This window comes from Misgurnus anguillicaudatus, chromosome 11, assembly GCF_027580225.2.
Source record: "Misgurnus anguillicaudatus chromosome 11, ASM2758022v2, whole genome shotgun sequence".
Lineage (NCBI taxonomy): Eukaryota > Metazoa > Chordata > Actinopteri > Cypriniformes > Cobitidae > Misgurnus > Misgurnus anguillicaudatus.
In genome coordinates, this window is record NC_073347.2 from 7,986,278 (window position 1) to 8,005,114 (window position 18,837).

Below are 18,837 nucleotides of genomic sequence, written 5' to 3' on the forward strand. Positions count from 1 at the left end.
TTTAAAATAACGACTGTATGAATTAAAAGCTACCATTTTTTAGAATATTCTTGTATTTTACTTTTACTTGTTCCCATGTTCTAGTGGGTCCAGTGGTGGCTCTGAGATTAAAGAAAGTAAATATTAAAATATTAAAATGGCAAAACACATACTGTAGAAAATGGTAGAAACATCTATGGACAGCACTTACGCATTTAATTTGTCTGCTTCTTTTTGCCAGCCCTGTCTCCTGGCTTTTGCAGAGTTTGAGGTGTTCCCTGTCGTTTTAATTAACGACTGAAATTCGGCACAACCTTCCATTTATAAGCTCTTGTTCTGCTTTGGAGAAAAATTGGGCACGTTCTTTGGCCATGCTGAACAGCCAATAGCAGCGTTGCTGATCAATGTTTCTGCTATCGATACATATCCCCTTTTAAACCAACACATGAACGCGCAATTATCTCACATAACTCAATCCAGCGATACTAATCATACACAACAGGTGTGTTCGAAGAACCCAATTAGCCGGTTCATGATTAGAACGATGATGTCATCTCGGATGTGTCATTTGATCTCGGATGTAATAAGCGACGTACGAAGAACTGGTCATTATTATCCACGTGAACACGACTGATTCTCTTCCTCAATGGAACGTCAGAGCTTTGTTTTCCAGGGACCGAAATGAATCGCGACACTCGCGTCTCCTGGAAATCTGGTTTATTTCAACCAATCAAAAGACGACTTTAGACATTCTCACAGGGTTTCCAGAAAAGTGTACGAAAAACATCAGACGTTCAGCCAACAGTTTGTGGGCGTGATGTCTGAGGCTGATACTACATCAAGCCTAACACAGTATATGAAGCTAAAGTTGATTGTGTTTTTTTTTTAAAGCAGAAAAGAAAAGGATAGAAAACAGATTATTGAGATGTATTAGTGAGCCAGGTGTTGCCAAAGAGATGGGTTTTTAGCTGATTCTTAAAGATGCCTACAAAATCAGCAGATCTTGTCGCATGATTGCGATTTATTTATTTTTTCCTTTTTTTGGGATGGCACTACAAGACGTTGCTCGTTGGCAGAGCGCAGGGATCTAGAGGGTACATAAGTCTGTATAAGCGAGTGAAAGTGAGAGGGTGCTGACTCCGTGGTGGACCCAGACCAGGAGCAGAGCTTTGGCATCCTATAGTCGTTCGTATCAAATTCAATGTAACTTGACAAAGAGAGGAGTGATGTGCACTCTCTTTGGCTCATTGAAGACCACTCTTGCCGCTGCATTTTGGATAATCTGTAGAAGTTTAGTTGTGCAGGCCGGGAGTCTGGCAAGTAGTGCATTGCAATAGTCCAGTCTGGCCAGGACAAGAGTGTATCATGCTCCGATAGGAAAGGTCTAATTTTCCATAGGTTGTATAGGATAAATATACAGGACCCGGCGGTGTTGGTAACATGATCCATTAAGCTAAGCTGATCATCAATTACCACTCAGGTTTCTGGCTGTCCTGGAAGGTGTAATGGATTCTAGTTGAATCGGGTTTTTTTGTTTTACTGAGCATGCGCGGCGTGAGAGGTCGTAAGGGCTAGAGCTCCTCCTGGCGTGAGAAACTTTGGCTTAAAACGTGTTTTTTTAAGTCCCTCAACTATTAAAGCTTACGTTTAGTATTAAGTAAACCCAGACGAAAAGGAAAGAAAAGGAAAAAGTCAGGAAGAGCGATCCTATGTCGAAAGGGAGACCGCAAACGAGGCAACAACGACAAAGAATGGCAGACGTGGGAGAAGCAGCAGAAGCAATTGGCTTCGATTACAACGCCAGGTTTGATGGTCTAGAGTCTAAACTCAACAAACTATTGCAAGTTAATACCTCCACTAACACACTGCTTGATTCCGCGGTGAAGAGGATTGAGGCATTGGAAAACCCGATTTGAAAGCGCGATGGCCGAGGTTCATGATTATGGTGTTTTGGTGGAGGAGCAGGTGAGCCGTACAGGTGCGCTTGAAAAGAAGCTACAAGATGCTTTGGATCATATTGATCAATTGGAAAATAGGCATCGCTAGAACAATTTACATTTGGTGAATGTTTTGGAAGGTAGCAAAAAGGATTTGCCCATGTCCGCTTTCTTGGTTAAAATCTTTGCGGAAAAGTGGAAGCTTGAGCTTAAACAAGAAGGACTTTGGAAGGGTGCAACGTGTTGGGGCTAAAAGAGATAATACCAGGTATCCACGCGCTATAATTTTTAAGCTGCATCACTATCAGAAGAAGTTGTATATTTGGAAAGCAACTCGCAGACAAACAGAAGGTTGCAACTTTAAGGTGGTGCCTGATATGCCTCCAGCTGTGCGGGAGAAAAGGAGGGGGTTCTGGCCTTTGAGAGAACAGTTGCATCAGATCGGCATTAAGACTTTTCTAAAATTTCCTGCGATGTTATGTGTCGAGAACGGAGACATCGTAAATACCTTCACCTCACTAGAGAAAGCTAAATTGGAACTAAAAAAGAAGTATCCAGGTATAAAATGACCTGATCTTGCAGAACTTGGTAAGAACATTTAGTATTTTTAGATCTCCGCTGAAGAAATGAAACTGGACGTAAAAATACTGAACTTGAATATAAAAAATATGCCATAATTGAATAATTGATGGAAACTGGTTGTTTATTTAATTAATTAGTTAATTTATTTTTATTTGGGAAATGGCTTAAATTCGGTGAGATCTCTATAAAGTACTTATTCGAATTTGTCTGTAATAATAGCAGTGATTAGGTATTTGTTTTTATAATTATTATTGTTTATTATTATTATTATTATTATTTTATGCGCATGTATGTATTATTATTTTTTCTTCTTTTTTCTTCTTTTTTTCTTTCTTCTCTTTTTTTGGGGTGAATTTTGATTATTAATATGGGTTGTAAAGGGGGATGGTATTATACGAATTATTGGGAAGTCACTGTTTCCAGGTCAGATGGAACTGGGAGTTAAGGCTCTAAAAAAGCATGTTTCTAAGGGAAGGAGGGAAGGGGGAGGGAGAGGGTATATGTTATGTGTTTATATGTTACATGTTGGTTTGGAGGGATGAGTGTTTGTTTAAATTCCTTAGGTGTGTCCTAATGTTGAACAGAATTAAATTTGCAGAAGAAGTTGGGCTATATAGTTTGTTTTACATCATTCCATTTATATATATATATATATATATATATATATATATATATATATATATATATATATATATAAATGGAATAAAATTATATAAATTAGTAATCAAAATATTTTTAAAAAATGCATACAAGGAGTATAAAAGATAAGTTAAACACATTTAAAGTGGTAACTTGGAATGTAAATGGATTACAGGAGGGTTAAAAAAAACACAAAGTTATTTATTATTTGGAAAAAATGTCCGCTGACATAGTTTTTCTACAAGAACTCCATTTTAAAGCTGGCCAAATAGAGTATTTGAAAAGAAGGTGGGTGGGGGAGGCTTTTGAGGCAGTATATACATCCAGAAGTAGAGGAGTTGGGATATTGATTAATAAGCGAATACCCTTTAAATTAGTGTCACAGTACTCAGATCCATATGGTCGATATCTTATAATTAAATGTGAATTATTTGGGAAAATGTATACGCTTTTGAGTATTTATAGACCTCCGGGTTCAAATATGGCCTTTTTAAAAGATATTCAAAGAAGAATGGATAGTTCACAAACTGGTATGATAATTATGGGAGGAGACCTAAACACAGGCCTCAAAATAAACTTTTTTAACTTTAAAGAGTTAGGAGCACCAGCAAAAATTTAGGCGCATCCATCAAAAAATTTAAAAGCACCACAACTACAATGTAAATGTTAATAGATTTATTTTATTAAAAATAAAACACCACCATCGGACTTTATACGTCCTATGGCCAGCATTTAAAAGTTGGTCTTTTATTTTATTTTATTTTATTTTATTTTTTGCTGCATAAATTCCTAAATTAATACCCAAATGCTGTTGAAATAGTATTGCAGCAATAATAATTTAACAATTACAGGTAACATGATTAAGATTACATAGAAAATCTAGCAAACACGTAAAACACTGATTAATTGTGACATTACAAAAGTGACCCTAATATAGAAGGCTAATATATATTGGTATTGATAACTGCATTACCAGGATGCTTTTACTACTAAAGAGGCAATGTTTTAAAAAATACAACAAAAACATACCATCAGCATTGTCGTATTCCACAGCAACATGGACCACAAGGATGTTTGTCGAATGTCCATTCACCAGCGCATGCGCACATACACCATCAAACACACTTTGACAGACAGCTCGGTGTCTCCATCAATAAAAAACACATTTGTCATGACACGTCTTGTATTTTTGGCACTTTCGCCATGTTTAAGCAAGGTACGTCTGGCGCTTAAAATGTTTTGATTCCGCCATTAACGCTGTTTTACAGGATTTACAGTAAACACAGTAAGTTACATTTTCATAGCGGAGACACTCGAAATCTTTAAGCCACTCTCTCTAAAAGGATTAACGTCAACCCGTATTTTCCGGTGGTGGAGTTACATTTGAATCCGGATCGTCGTCAAAAAATACAGTAATAACCTTGGCTGTAATCGGCTCGCTCTCGTCATGCTCGCTCTCGTCATGCTCGTCATGCTCTCGTCATGCACGCAGGATCACAATCAACTCGCGTCACAACAAAATGGGCAGTCGCACAAATGCTCCCAAAGGTCGCACAGATTAAATTTCGATCGCATATGCGACCAAAATGGTCGCAATTTCGAGCCCCGAATGGGACTATTTCAGACACAGCTACTGTCTCTGAGCAATCTGATGTCTATATCCATGTTACAGTACCTCTTTGAAGAGCTTAAGTAGATTACGCTTGGTGATTTCTTCTTCATTTTCCTGTTTTTTTGGTCAGCCTGATAAAATCTCTGCACCTTTGAGGTTTCAGGCACATCTGGTTAAAAATGCGGCCCTCTAAACTGCCAAAGATCATGTTGAGGGAACGAGGCAGGAAGCCTGAATCATTATCTGGACCTGAGGCATTAGCACAGTCAACATGCTTGAAATAATATTTTGCAAATAACTATTTATTTCTAAAACACATTTCTAATAGCATAATACAAAGAAAGAAAAGGTGAGATATTTAACATCACTTTTTTTCAGTTTTGGTGTAAAAGAAAAAATAAGTAGAATATATACAAAATACACAGACCTAAAAAGGTGAAGGTCTTCCCTGCATTGGTAACACCGTATGTAAACACCAGACAATTCTGTCCTTCAAGCACATGCTGGACAAGGCTCTTCACTGTACCATCAAATATCTCCTTCTGCGTTGTGTCTGGACCATAAACCTAAAAATACAGTCAAAAAATAAAAAAACACTAAAGACTCAAACTGACCAAAACAAAGCACAAAACCTGATCTCAAACTTTTTAAGTACAAAGATTAAAGTTGTTCAGGGCTGTCAAACAGGAAAAACTACTATTGCACATCATCGATCACTATAAACGGAGAGTGCTGGTGCATCATCTTGCCTTAGAGAACTGGAAACGTTGAGCTGTAACAGGAACTGATTTATCACTGAGTCTGGCAGAGAGCGATGTTCGTGGTGCTTTTAAAAGCACAGTCTCTGGAGGCTGCATGGCCACACAGTCCTACAGAAAGGCATACAATGGGAAACGGACTAATGTCAGAAACAAACTTTTTGAAGGGCAATACTAACCCACTGAAATTGTGGAATGTTTTATCATTTTAAGCACATAAATGGAAATTTTTCAATCAATAGCATATTGCAAATAATCTAACACACATCATAAAACAAAAATTAATTTCTACAAATTGTCCAGTTAAAATATTCGATCGCAAAATTTGTGTAAGACTGGAAAAAAACATCCAAGGTATTTTTACCCTGTTAATTTCAGTGCATTATTTAAAATCTACCTAAATTCTGCTGTACATGAAATTAGACAACAGCATTTTTAGTGCTTGTGACAGTACAACAAAAACGAGGAAGGTCAATGTTCCAAAACATTTACAGAAATGTATTTGTGTTAATGCTCTTCAAGATATATGGAGGACCCTACATCCAAATTCAAAAGATTATACTTATTATTCAAATCCCCAAAATAGTTACAGTAGACTGGATTATCTTTTTGTGTCTCAAGGAGGAATTAATAATTGTATATCATGTAAAATCGATAACATTATGATATCTGATCATGCTTCAGTTGTCTGTACCATGACTCAAAAGGAAAACCCTTTACAGCATAGAATTTGGAGAATGAATAGAAAATATTTAATGGATACGGAATTTGTTACATATGTAAAAGAGCAAATTGATATTTTTATTTTAACTAATGTGCAGCAACCTCATCCTCAAGATAAACCAAATATATGTATTATATGGGACTCCTTTAAAGCATATGTAAGGGGGGTAATGATAGCCTTTGCAGCAAAAAGGAAAGCTAGTTTTGATTTGAAAATGGCTAAAATAAAACGGGATATTAATTTAATGGAAACTCAATTTAAAAAGGGAGACCAAACAATTAGAAGTAAATTGCAAGAAAAGAAATTAGAAATGGATACTATGCTGATGGAAAAAGTTAAAGATCTAAGACAAAATTCGAATAAGTTGAATTATATCTCAGCTAATAAATCGGGTAAACATTTGGCATCAATAGTCAAAAGGGTTGCAAGGAATCAATCTATATCTTTAAAAGAGGAAGAATCAGATGATGTTATTACAAACAATAAAATTATTAATAATAGATTTAAACAATTTTATGAACACCTGTATACATCAGAGTTTAAAGATGAAGACCCGGATTCATTCCTTAAATCGGTTAAACTACAGCGCTTATCAGATAGCCAAAAGGAAGTTATGGGGAAAGGCTTTGCAGCCTCTGAAGTTGAAGATGCAATTAAGTAAAGAAGTTTAACTACCAGCTGTGTCCTTTAGCTGCAATGCTCTCTGTTCTGTAAAATTTTAACGTTTTCTGTACCAGACAAAGTTATCCATTGGTACATTTTTTTTTTACCTCAGTCAGCTGTAAAATAGCGGAACTGGCTGAGGTGGCTACGAGAGTTTAGCAGAATCGCTTCACTATCCCTCAGTTACTCCCACCTGCTGCAGACTGCTGAGGCAAATCCTCAGACCAGTTTTATGAGTTGCGAAATATTATTCGTTTGTTTTGCTAAACGAAATATTACTGTTTAAGTAAGTTTATTAAGAGTTCATTTCTTATGTCCGAATTATCCTTGTCAGATAACTTATAAAAATCGATTTTTCTATAATATTATCATTTGAATAATAAATTCAAATGCTAATTTAACGTTACATATTTGTTGAAGTGGGATTGTGGTCATTTAAAATATTACTTATACTATATATCAGTCACACCAGTTTGTCCTTCTTTTAAATGAAGTTTACATCTAATATGTGCAGAGTATAAATATTTTATGCAATAAAATTATGTTAAATAACTTCCCAAAAGTCTTACCTCAGAGAAATTGCACTTCATGCAGCAACAACCGTTAAAGCCCGGTAAATGTCGTCACTAGATGTCGCAGCTAGTGCGCATGTCTTGAAACAGCAGCACTTCTTTTTCCAAAATAAAAGTTCCTTTAACCAGCTTTAATTGTCTACAAATTGTACTCGATAAATTATAAATAGATCAATCTTTATGATCAAATTAGTTCAAATTCTGGAAAAGGGCTGAAAAATTGTAGTTGTAATAAAGTAAACAAATTGACAAGCTTTACAGCTTATTAATTTTTTTTAATAAAATTTCAATTTAGTATTTGACCATTAATTAATCAATTATGTGTTTGTTGAAATATTACATACATAGAAAATATTTCAGTATAAACTTAATAGCTCAGATACTTACATTCAATAGGCTAATGGCACTTTACGCCTCTACAAACCTATTCTTAACATTAAAATATGCTTCTCCCCTTCCCTTATTTTATTAGGTAAAAATTTCTGAGCTTAACTTTTCATTACACTACTTAAAATCAGTTTACATAGGCTACCATTAATCAGGAAAACTAAAAACAATTATCAAAACATTAAATAGAAACAATTATATGCATATCAATTGTTAAATTAATATATTTTTATTAAAACAAACAGTGAAATGTGAAAGCCAATATGTGGAAAATATGCCATTTGTCAGCCAAAATCGGACCAAATCCGCATATCCACATCCTAGCCGAATCTGGCAACTTTTGCTGGGCCAGTGCTGGCTTAATGCTGGTAAGCCGCAGCCAGAACACAGCCGCATGCGCCAACACTCAGCCGGATCTGGCCCGAGTGCACTGGCTACCTGGGTAGCTGTAGTGCCTCACCGGAAGTTTTACTCATCTGAGCTCAAGATGGCGTCGCCCGCATTTGCGTCAGGAATAGTGTGGATTGCATTGGTTTTCATTTGTTTCATTGACTTTATTATATATGAGAGGTTGTAGTGAGCTCACATTTTCTGCTACAATGAAGACTTAGGTATTGAATTAAATGGGAAAATATCAGACATGCATTGCTACCCTAAATGTGCTAATATACAAGAAAGGGGGCTAAATAGTTGACCAAATTTTAGTTTGACCAAAAAAATCCTAGCTTACACTTTCTGTCGGTCTTCCATCATAGTGCAGTTTTCCCTTGTCTTTCATATTTGTGTTTAGCAAAGACCTGGTGGTTGTTTATGAAAGCTTTACAAAAATATGTATAGGGTCTCGCCATTTTCATTATTTCACAGCCTTAATATATATCAAAGTGTAATATGACAAAATATTAAATAACCTTGTCTGATAATAGTTTGACAGTATTGTGGCATAGTATCAGGACATCCTTGTCTGTTGCGCACGGTTAGGGGCGAATGGTCGGATGGGCCTATTTGGGAGAAAGTCTAGGGCTTTTTTTAGCCTCAGTCCGACCGTGGTGGGATGGCTCTAACTTCAGGGCAGCTGTAGCATGGGATCCACCAAGGAGTGACATATTTTGTGATTAGTGATGGGAGAAACAGAGCTTTTGAAGCTTTGTAAAATGGTTCAATGGCAACACCTGCTGGTGAAAACGAGATCTCACTCTGAAAATGACACTTTTCCCCCAAGATTTTTTTGTTACATTTTTAGTAAATTGTATCATAATTAAAGGTGTATTCTGTGTTTTAGTTTTATTTCTAATCAGATCATTAACACAAAATTAAATCCCATTTTTATAACGTGCACATGTTTGTCATTATCTAAAAAGCAGGCCAAAACGGAAGTTAACAGTCAGGAGAAGGATAAATGTTAAATGTTTTAAACTATAGGCCTGTGTGTTGATGGAAGTTATGTTTGACAAGAATATTTAAATATTTAATTAAACAAAACAGAAGTGTCATTTTTTATTTATTTAAGTTGTTAGCATTTTCAACAGATAAATGACAGATAACTTCCCAGATACCAATAGACTAGGGGTGGATAATCTATTGGTAGGCAAGTTATCTGTCATTTATCGATTCATATCGCTTCATTGCTTATGTAATGGCAAGTAGCTGCAAAAATATGCATCCATATTAAGGGACATCCAGATTAACAAACATCGCTGCGATACTCCATGACAATGCAGCAATGGATGGTAAAATGTTATCACATTCACATAGGTCCTCCTGTAGTGTGGATCTCATCTTCTCTAACGGGTGAACTTGTCTTGGAGGTGCAGCTGTAAGTGTTTTCCAACCTCATCTCATAATGTGCCATCACTGAAATATTTCTATCTGAGATACAGCCTACTTTCTGATAAATCCAAAAATCTGGAGTCATACTCTGATAGACATGTGATGATCATCTCTGTGTTTTTCATTCACAAGAAGATGCAAAGAAAACAAGAAATCAAAAACGAGTCTGAATGTTGAATTAAATTTAGTTGTCCACAACTGATGTCAAGCATCTGACCCAGATAACATTATATTAAATAATAACTGAGATCCATTGCTGTTATAAAAGATGTTGAGGTAAACAACTCTACAATACAAGTATTAAAGATTTGTATAACCTGTATGTTTAACAAAATATTCAGGATGTTTTGCAAGTTTTCTTTAAAGTCCTCTTTAGAGATTTATTCCTTAGTTGCACACAAAGGTGCTGCTAATTGTTTCTTGTGGCCTAATATAATTTTTGATCTATTGAAGTTGTAAACAAAATATATTGAACATATTAAAAACAAAATAAATAAATAATGTTTTGAAATAGATGATTTGGACCAAGTAATGAAGAAAAAGCAGCAAACCGAGGTCAGGATAATTCCTTCAATACCGTTTAAAAGAACCTGAGTGATAGATTTTGTCTCATTCCAGTTTTGATGAGATTATTAATGTATTTTTTTCTTTTTTCTTTTTTTTTGAAGGTGGAAACACATAAATAAAGAATGAGTGATTTTTATAGGCTGAGTGAACTTTAAAATAATTTAAAACATTGTATATAGCTGCACTACTGTTTAAAGGTTTAAAGATAAAACATAAAACAAACATATAGAGGCGGTTTACCAGACAGGGATTAGACTAGTCCTATCTTTAAATAAATCTGTGCCCTTTGTTTTGCCTCAAAATGCACACAAGTAATGTTTTTAGTAAGGCATGTTTGTTAAAACTAGTTATATTTCCTAATTAAACTAAGGCCTAGTCCTGGCTTAAGTAAATCCCTGTCTGGGAAACCACCCCATAGAGATTTGAATGTAACCTATAGCTGATATTAGGCTGGGAAACATCACATGAATACAAACAACATTTTGTGTCAGTGCACATGATGAATTCTTCATACTCTCAGTGCTGGTAAGATCTGTGTCCAGCAGGAGGCGCCACTCTTTGTCTATTTGTCTTTTTTGCTTTATCTACCTTTACAGGTTTCATATTAAAGGATACCTGCAATTATTGTTTATAGATTACAGTTGTTCTGTATTATATTATAGATAGTAAATCTGTATGTTTCTTATTGTGGCCAATTGTCTACGACGTTTATTAAATCTTTAAAAAATATTATTGTATAGAAAGTGCAAGCATCAACTTTCTATAAGCAATGTATTAAACATTAGTAAGTGTAGGTGCTAGCCAAAAGAGGGCAGCAGAGACGTATGATCTAACATGAACTTGTACGAACCGCTGTGAATGGATTTCAGAAAGTATTTGCATGCTTATGTCATACTTAAAATGTATCACTGTCATTCGATACAAAATTGTAACCTAAATGTATTGTGTTAATGTGAAATCTTTGAATTTAAGAGGTAGAATTGGTAGTACTTTACAATAAAGTTGTATTTGTTACCTTTTCTAATGCACTAAGTAACAATGAGCAATGTTGCTTATGCCAATGCAGTTGTTCATGTTAGTTCATTGCACATTCACTAATATTAACTTTTTAATTAATATTATATACTAAAATTAACATGAACTAAGATTAATATTGTAAATGCTACAGGAGTTCATTGTTTTTATCAAATGCAACCTTATTTTAAGTGTTACCATATAATTTGATACTTTCTGGTTTTTAAAATATTTAAGCTAAACACAGTTAATGTGAACTACACAATGCCACGATATTTAATTATTTATTTAAATAAAGAAAAAGGTTTAATAATTAAGATATTTGTCCAAATAGTTTTGGTGCCACTCTATCTCACACAATTTGGTGTCAATAATTGTGTTACTCTATTGTTTAAGTGGTAGAAAGTTATCCAGCATTACCAAGTTGTGTCGTTATTACTGTACTAAAAATCCGTAGAAATTACAATGTTATTGCAGCTGAGTTGCCGGGAATTTACCGTAGATTTAAATTGATGTTATTTACTGGCAAGAGTTTGTTCAAAGTTAAATAAATTTTAAATATTAACACCTCGTTATCTTTACAGAATAAAACTATACAATAACAGCCTCATGCAAAGCATTCTGGGAACCAGAAATCATCGTCAAACTTTTTCAGTTTTTTGCTTCAGATTTTGTTTCCCAGAATACCTGGCTTAATGCTGTTATATTTGTTTACTCTGTAAAGACAAAGACTTGTAAATGTTTAATGTTCATTTAACTTTGAACAAAATGTTGCCATTAAAAATATAAATTTAAATCTACGGTAAGTTACCGGCAACCCAGCTGCAATTTCTACGGATTTTTCAGCTCATCAGTATTGTGTTGAATGAGTTTTTATGTTTACACGTCATAATAAATAACAAAACATTTGTTAACAATTTAAAACATGCATAACGTTTCATAGAGTAATAAATATTACACATCATGCATTTGCATTTTATTTAATAAAAGTAATTTCTGCTTATACATATTTCGAGTTGAGACATTTCTCTCGGGCAACAGTATGCAGTGGCTCTAAATTACCATTCGCTTTATTTCATAATGTACAATTTGTTCTATACAAAACAAAAATGCTAAACTTCGTATAAAAAATATAAGTTAATTTAAAATCGAACTCTAACAAAATAACAATGGTAATAATCAATAATTGTGGCAATAATATAACAGGAGCAATAACATTAATAACAATAATAATAGTCTCTAAACATAGTGCATATGAAGGGAAAGACAACAGGTTGTGGATGATGTCTGTGACTGACTCTGCAGATAATAGCATTAATTCAGAGCACACACACACACACACACACACACACACACACACACACACACACACACACACACACACACACACACACACACACGTACGTACATCCGCTTGCATGCGCACAGGATCAGAAAGTGCATGACTGCCTAAGATAGCACCATTAGAATGTAGCTTACAAAACTCAACATCTTCACATACCCACACAATGCATACTGCACACCCACACAATCATTGGAAGCCATTAATAACATTTCCATATCTGACCGTGTACACCTTTGGTACACCTTTAAAAACTCATCAGGCATGTTGAAGCAGTTTGTGACAGTACATTCACTCATAAGTCCTGCAGTATATACAGAAAGGCCATCATCTGTCAGAGCTTCATTATTGTCCACAGTGACTGCGGGGGGCTTCAAACAGGTAAATAAAACTTGGCAGGCAATTAAAACAAAGGCAATATATTGATTACTAGGCTTAAAATTCATCTTTGAGCATTTCTGAACCTTAGATGGATATCAACATCCTCACAGCTCTGACCTGTAGCCCTCTTTTACATATTTTATGATCTAGATGCAATAAATCTTACTCTCCAAAGTGTGCAACTTCCCGCATCTATTTTCAATTATCCCTTCGCTAAACTCCGCCCCCTGGAAATTGTTGCTTTTTTCAGAGAAGCTTTATAGAAAGTCCCATAGGAATGAAGTGGAGATTTTCTTTCAGTTAGACTTGAACAGCAAAATAGATGTTATATGGTCTGGAAAGGAGTTTAAGGCGTGTTTCATCTGCTGTTCTGCTTGAAAGAAATTTAAATGACCCAATAACAGTGCTCAAAAGTGTAAAGACAATTATTAGAAATTAGCGATATCCCATGCAACAGATGCATGCAAGGTCTTTAACAGTTTTGACTATTAAAAGTGCCAATTTTTACCATACTTTGGATATTACATTTAAAACTACACAGACACACACAACTTCCCATTAATTTTTTATAAAAGAAAATGCATAAAGTTGTCAGATACGATGGGTAGATGACAACAGTTGCTAAGGACTGTAGGATTGGTTAGTGATGTCTTCAAAATGGGGCTTAATGAAGGGTCATAGGGTTTGCTATTTAGCTGAAGCAATATAAGCTGGCAGTGTATTTTTACATGACGTTTACATGTCTCATGAGATATGCATTAATAGTATTCATCCTCTTTTAATTGCTATTCAATCTTTCTTTGATCACTTGATTATTATTTTTTAAATCAATTTCTAGTCAAGAACAATAAGAAGTGGGAATCTAGGCTAATGCTGAAGTCAATTTGTAGTACCTACAATAAAAAAGCAGAAATTGTTTCTGTTGATCTTATCCACTTTATAATGATCTCACATTTGCATAATCAACTAACTGATCTGCTTGTGCACTTTAGTTTTTATACACTTATCCTAAAAAACACAGCAAACCACAAACATCTGATTTCTAGTACTTAGGCTTCATGTTGCATACACAATGAGTTGTCTTTGCAGTTCATTTACAGTCATTTTTATGGGTGTTATACTTTTAGGCTACATGATCATATTTTCCCCTGAGGTCCACTTATAATGTACTGTAGGGCTTTTTATCATTTCGTTTTTCATTACTATTTTTTTTAACTTTAGGATTAAACATGCTCTTATTTGCTGCTTTGCTTTTACATTAATATTAATTTACAATGTAAACGACCTCTTCCAAATAAAGCAATGGTCACATGGGCTGAAGGTTTGCTGTTGTCCCATATGTCTCATTCATCAAAAACTGTGACAAGATCAGAAAAGAGTGCCGCAGGAATTACGCATTTTTGTAGGTTAACCCGGAAGTTAGCGCCCTCCTCAAAAAGCTTTTAATTATGGCAAAAATGCTCTGTATTTAACTAAAGTTTATGACCCTTACACATTCCGTCCAACAAGCCAATCTGCACACATGGACACAACTTTCATAAATTTTGTAGTCAAAATCCGGCTCTTTATATTTCTAGTAAACAAATTTACACTTCAAAACTCACAAAATTTGTGTTCACCTGTGAAGATCAACCTGCTGGACAAAACGTCCAAGTGTCATAAACTTCTGTTAAACACAGATCTTATTTTCTGCAATAACCCAAAAGTCTATGGGACAAATTAATGGAATTTTTTGCAAGAAAACCAGTGTCCTGCCCCATACGGCAAAAAAAATCTTTGGCCAAAAATACATCTTAAAATATATTTTTTAATTTGAAAATAAATGTTGATATGAAGGTTTAAAAAAACTACATTTCAAAATGTATTCCAAGGGCAAGCAAATACATTTCTAATTTTACAACCCATATGTCAAGAATTTTTTTCTTGGCCAAAATCTATTTTAAATATAAGCTTAATGCAATCAAATTTTATAAGGTTATTTTTAAAGTTGAAAATATATTTAATTTTTAACCTTTTAAAAATCGTTATTTTTACAGTTTTTCTTACATTATGACTTAAATACACTGTAAAACATTTCTACAGAAATTACTGTATTACTGGCCAATTACTATTAATCATTGGAAGCCATTGGGTATGTGAAGATGTTATTAATGTATGACTGTATTACTATTAAAATGGCTATACTATTAAATATTCCAAAATATGTCTCAGCAAATATATATTTTGGCCATTTTTGGAATATTTTGAAATATATTAGAAAATTTTGGCATATGGGGCTAACTTAAAAAAAATGCCGGCAGCACTCCATTCAAACTTAACTGTTAAGGCCCCAATATACAAAAAAATCAAACTTGTGACAATTTTAAACAAAGTCTGGGCAAAATGAAGGTATTTTATATTTAGTAATAGTGTATTGAAATGGCTTGCTACTACAGCTTCATATAAAGGCAGGTGTAGCCTGGAAAATCATTTTGGTTAATTTCTTCACTCAGACACTGACTACTATTGGTAGTTAAATATGACAGTAGTTTGCAAACACATGCAAAACTTTACCTTACCGTGCCAAGTTTCTGAACACTGAATTAATGTTATTGAAATTTAAATGTGAGTAGCCATATTTTCATGTATTCAAATCTACAGCGTGAGAGAGCTGAGGAAGGTGTGGGGTTGTTTTTACAGTTTCATTTCAATAAATGCACAAACATGTTGTACTTTCATTGCTTAAACTTTGAAGTGCTTTCATACAAAACCAAAAAATTTAATTCCTCACGGTATGACCTCTTTAAGGTCACATACACGAGTAACAGGGTGAGCTGACTTTCATATCTGTTTGGAAGATGGCGCAGATTGGCCGTGACTCGCGTGTGACTCCAGCGAGGTTCAGAGTGACGTGACTGTGAATGCCATCATCACAAAAGCTCTTTGCTTCAGACAGATGTGCTGCAGGGGCTTTCTTGTTTTTAGCTCCACACAGAATAGGCTGTATTTCTTCATTCAAGTACTGCAAAACATTTTTGCTCAAAGTATCGTATAGATCACGAGAGCAATAAAGTTAACACGCCTCTTCGTCCTTACGTTTGACTCCACATTCTGACAATCGAGTAGCTCTACGTACAACTTTCTGATCACAGCAGGATAAAAAGTACCGTTTTAAATCCACAGACGGGACCGTAACTCACGTTCGTATTTTAAGGCTTCTTCTTCTACAAACTGATCAAAATGAAAAATAATCACCTAAATGAAAAGATGCAAAAGCGATCTCTGATGTCCATTCGGCTGAAAGGTTTCCACACAGTGTGGACTTGAATCCCAGCCATCGACGGAGGAGCCCTGTTCACCTCCGTCACCCACTGAGGTAACATTATGTGTTTGTTTATCTTCCGAATATATCATTCCTGGCCTGCCTTCTTCACTTCCTCCTGTCTCTGCAGGACGCGGGACTGTCCACAGGAAGTCCGATGTGTTTGGCAGGCTGTAGGTGCTGCTGTGGGTTAAGTGCCACAGATTCAGTTGTCCACTTTGACTGGTCCACTGTCTGAAGACTCGCTCAGGTCAACTTCTTCATTCGAAGCCCACGCTGAGACGTCTTCTCCTTGCACAATTCGTTCCCAATGGGACAGATTTTCCCTGCAAACACACATTGTAACTGTGTTACATCAGCTGGTAATACACAAAAATTACTGCGTGTAACCGAAAAGCTTTGTTTGCTTTTGTTTGTCCAGGCTGAAGTCTCGTAATCTAATGATGAGATTTGGAGCAACAAAGTAAGATTTTTTGGTTTTATGTTGAAAAATTTTAATGAACAAAAAAACAGACTTGAGCTGGTTTTTTACAGGAAGGTCATATATTCACAGGTTCTAGTTGTAAAATATATATTTTTTTCGGGATTTTTGGTTCATTCACACTGCCAATGATTTTCCGGAATCTGTGAGTGCAATATGCAAGACAAAATTTTGGGCTTCTTCCTTTAGATGATTTTTTTTGACTCTATGGTTGTATTCATAGCTACATAAACATTAAAGTGAGTTTATTTAATTTTACAGGGCTTGATGGAGCATTTTACTCGCATTTGCAGCTAAAAATAAATGCATGCGAATTGAGAAGTAAAAAAAGATTTATTCGAAAAAAACAAAAACCATTTTAATCTGGAAAGGCAGAAAACATTCCCAATTTAATGAGATCACTAAAAGAAGAATAATGCATGGAGATGCATTTCTGAATCTATGGACTGTACGGCTCATGGTTGCAGACGCTACCGTATGGCAAGCGCAAGAGTTGCACAGCATTGGAAGCACGCTTTCGTTTTGTTTCCCCATTAACTTATATAATGTAACTGTATAAAACCCAAAAAACTGATCCTGAACCAAAATTTTGGCCTACTCACCCATACTCATTTTTAGCCGCACAATCAAATTAAAAACCACCTCGAAACCGCCAAATATGTAAAATATTGCATTTAGGTCATGCTTGCTCGCTGTTTTATATGAATTTATTTTTACATTTTATCACTGATATGATTGAAACGTAAAAAAACAGAAAAAACAAACAGAAAAGTGATGACCCTGGGCCCCCTAGCAACTGCATAATCTGCACTCCCTGTAACGGCGCCTGCCTTTGACTAGAAGCAACACTTTTAAGGGCGATCTGACCCAGGCATGGAGGAAGAAGGTGGTCATGCTCAATTTGACAGTCTGTGTGTTTTTTTTAGGTCTGCCCTTTCTGTTCCATGTATGTAATGCAAGCCAATAGGAAAGGGTAAAAATTATCGTCTATTAGTCTCTCCCTTTCATTTAAAAAGAGGTGATGTCATTTATTGGTCCTTCTGTGATCTCACAATGACCAGGGCTCCTGAACGTCTGGGCCTGCTGCCTACAGATTCCAGTATGAAACCTGGTGCTGACGCAGTGGCACAGCTTTTTTAATTGTGCCATCAACTGTGTTTACGTTCTCCGTAGCTCAAGGTCACAGAGGCCGGGGAGCTTTCGACCGGTGTTTAGGAGCATTGGGGATTAGTTTAGACACACAGACACTTTATCACATCAGAACTGGCACAACTGTGCCTTAACGAAAAACTTGTTAATGTGACCTGGGTGAAGCGCAGCAATGGGTCTGATGTTGGGCAGGAGAGATGCGTGTACAGTAGTAACCTCTAGTGTTAATTCTAAATATGGATAAACTTGAACTGAATTACAATTACAATAAAACAAAGCTAAAGTTCTGTTTATGAGACCCAACAGAAGCACTTTAGACCTCTTTGGCTTTGAAACGTTCACGCCACCGAATGAGATCAACATGATGTGAGACAAAATGACATCCAGGTTTCTTTTTTTTACGTTTTAATCATATCAGTGATAAAATGTAAAAATACCTGGTTGCTAGGGTGTTTCACTTGGTTGCTAAGCATGCTAGGCCCCAGAAGCTGGCAATGCTAAGGTGCTTTATCTGGTTGCTAGGGTGTTTCACATGGTTGCTAGGCGTTGCTAAGGTGTTTCACCTGGTTGCTACTGTAGGCATTGCTAAGGTGTTTCACCAGACTTCTAGGCATTGTTAAGGTGTTTCACCTGGTTGCTAGGGTGTTTCACCTGGTTGCCAAGCATTGCTAAGCCCCAAAAACTGCCATTGCTAAGGTGTTTTACCTGGTTGCTACAGTAGGCGTTGCTAAGGTGTTTCACCCGATTGCTAGGCATTGCTAAATTGTTTCACCTGGTTGCTAAGTGTTGTTAGGCCCCAGAAGCTGGCATTGCTTAGGTGTTTTACCTGGTTGCTATTTTAGGTGTTGCTAAGGTCTTTCCTCCCGTTTGCTTTGGTGCTTCACCTGATTGCTAAGCATGCTAGGCCCCAGAAGCTGGCATT

The 18,837-nt window shown here is 35.7% G+C and overlaps 2 protein-coding genes across 5 annotated transcripts in view; both read right to left on the reverse strand.

Moving 5' to 3' along the window:
• Nucleotides 1–4,635: 4,635 nt before the first annotated feature.
• LOC129415537 (kinesin-like protein KIF20A) lies at nucleotides 4,636–8,750 on the reverse strand. 2 transcript variants are annotated; one of them, XM_055169551.2, is made up of 4 exons: nucleotides 7,464–8,750; nucleotides 5,499–5,618; nucleotides 5,177–5,315; nucleotides 4,636–4,980 (listed from the first exon to the last, which is right to left on the reverse strand). In XM_055169551.2, the coding sequence occupies exons 1-4, from the start codon at nucleotides 7,482–7,484 to the stop codon at nucleotides 4,856–4,858; spliced, it is 405 nt and encodes a 134-aa protein (XP_055025526.2). In that variant the 5' UTR covers nucleotides 7,485–8,750; the 3' UTR covers nucleotides 4,636–4,855. The 2 variants fall into 2 exon arrangements, with proteins under 2 accessions (XP_055025526.2, XP_055025525.2); XM_055169550.2 differs by having other exon boundaries at nucleotides 4,636–4,998.
• Nucleotides 8,751–12,215: 3,465 nt separating this feature from the next.
• Nucleotides 12,216–18,837, reverse strand: part of pde10a (phosphodiesterase 10A) — a 137,379-nt gene continuing 130,757 nt past the window's right edge. For all 3 annotated transcript variants that reach the window (XM_073872959.1, XM_073872960.1, XM_073872961.1), the window contains exon 22: nucleotides 12,216–16,611. In XM_073872959.1, coding sequence (XP_073729060.1) covers nucleotides 16,491–16,611 — 121 coding nt within the window. In that variant the 3' untranslated portion in view covers nucleotides 12,216–16,490. The remainder of the gene's footprint in view (nucleotides 16,612–18,837) is intronic.

Excerpts from the sequence above, each read along its gene's own strand:
- LOC129415537 (XM_055169550.2), bottom strand. The coding sequence starts at position 7,484 with ATGAAGTGCAATTTCTCTGAG. Across the intron at positions 5,316-5,498 it reads AACGTTTCCAGTTCTCTAAG|GTTTATGGTCCAGACACAAC; the intron begins GCAAGATGATGC and ends CTGTATTTTTAG. Across the intron at positions 4,999-5,176 it reads GAAGACCTTCACCTTTTTAG|GTCCAGATAATGATTCAGGC; the intron begins GTCTGTGTATTT and ends CTAATGCCTCAG.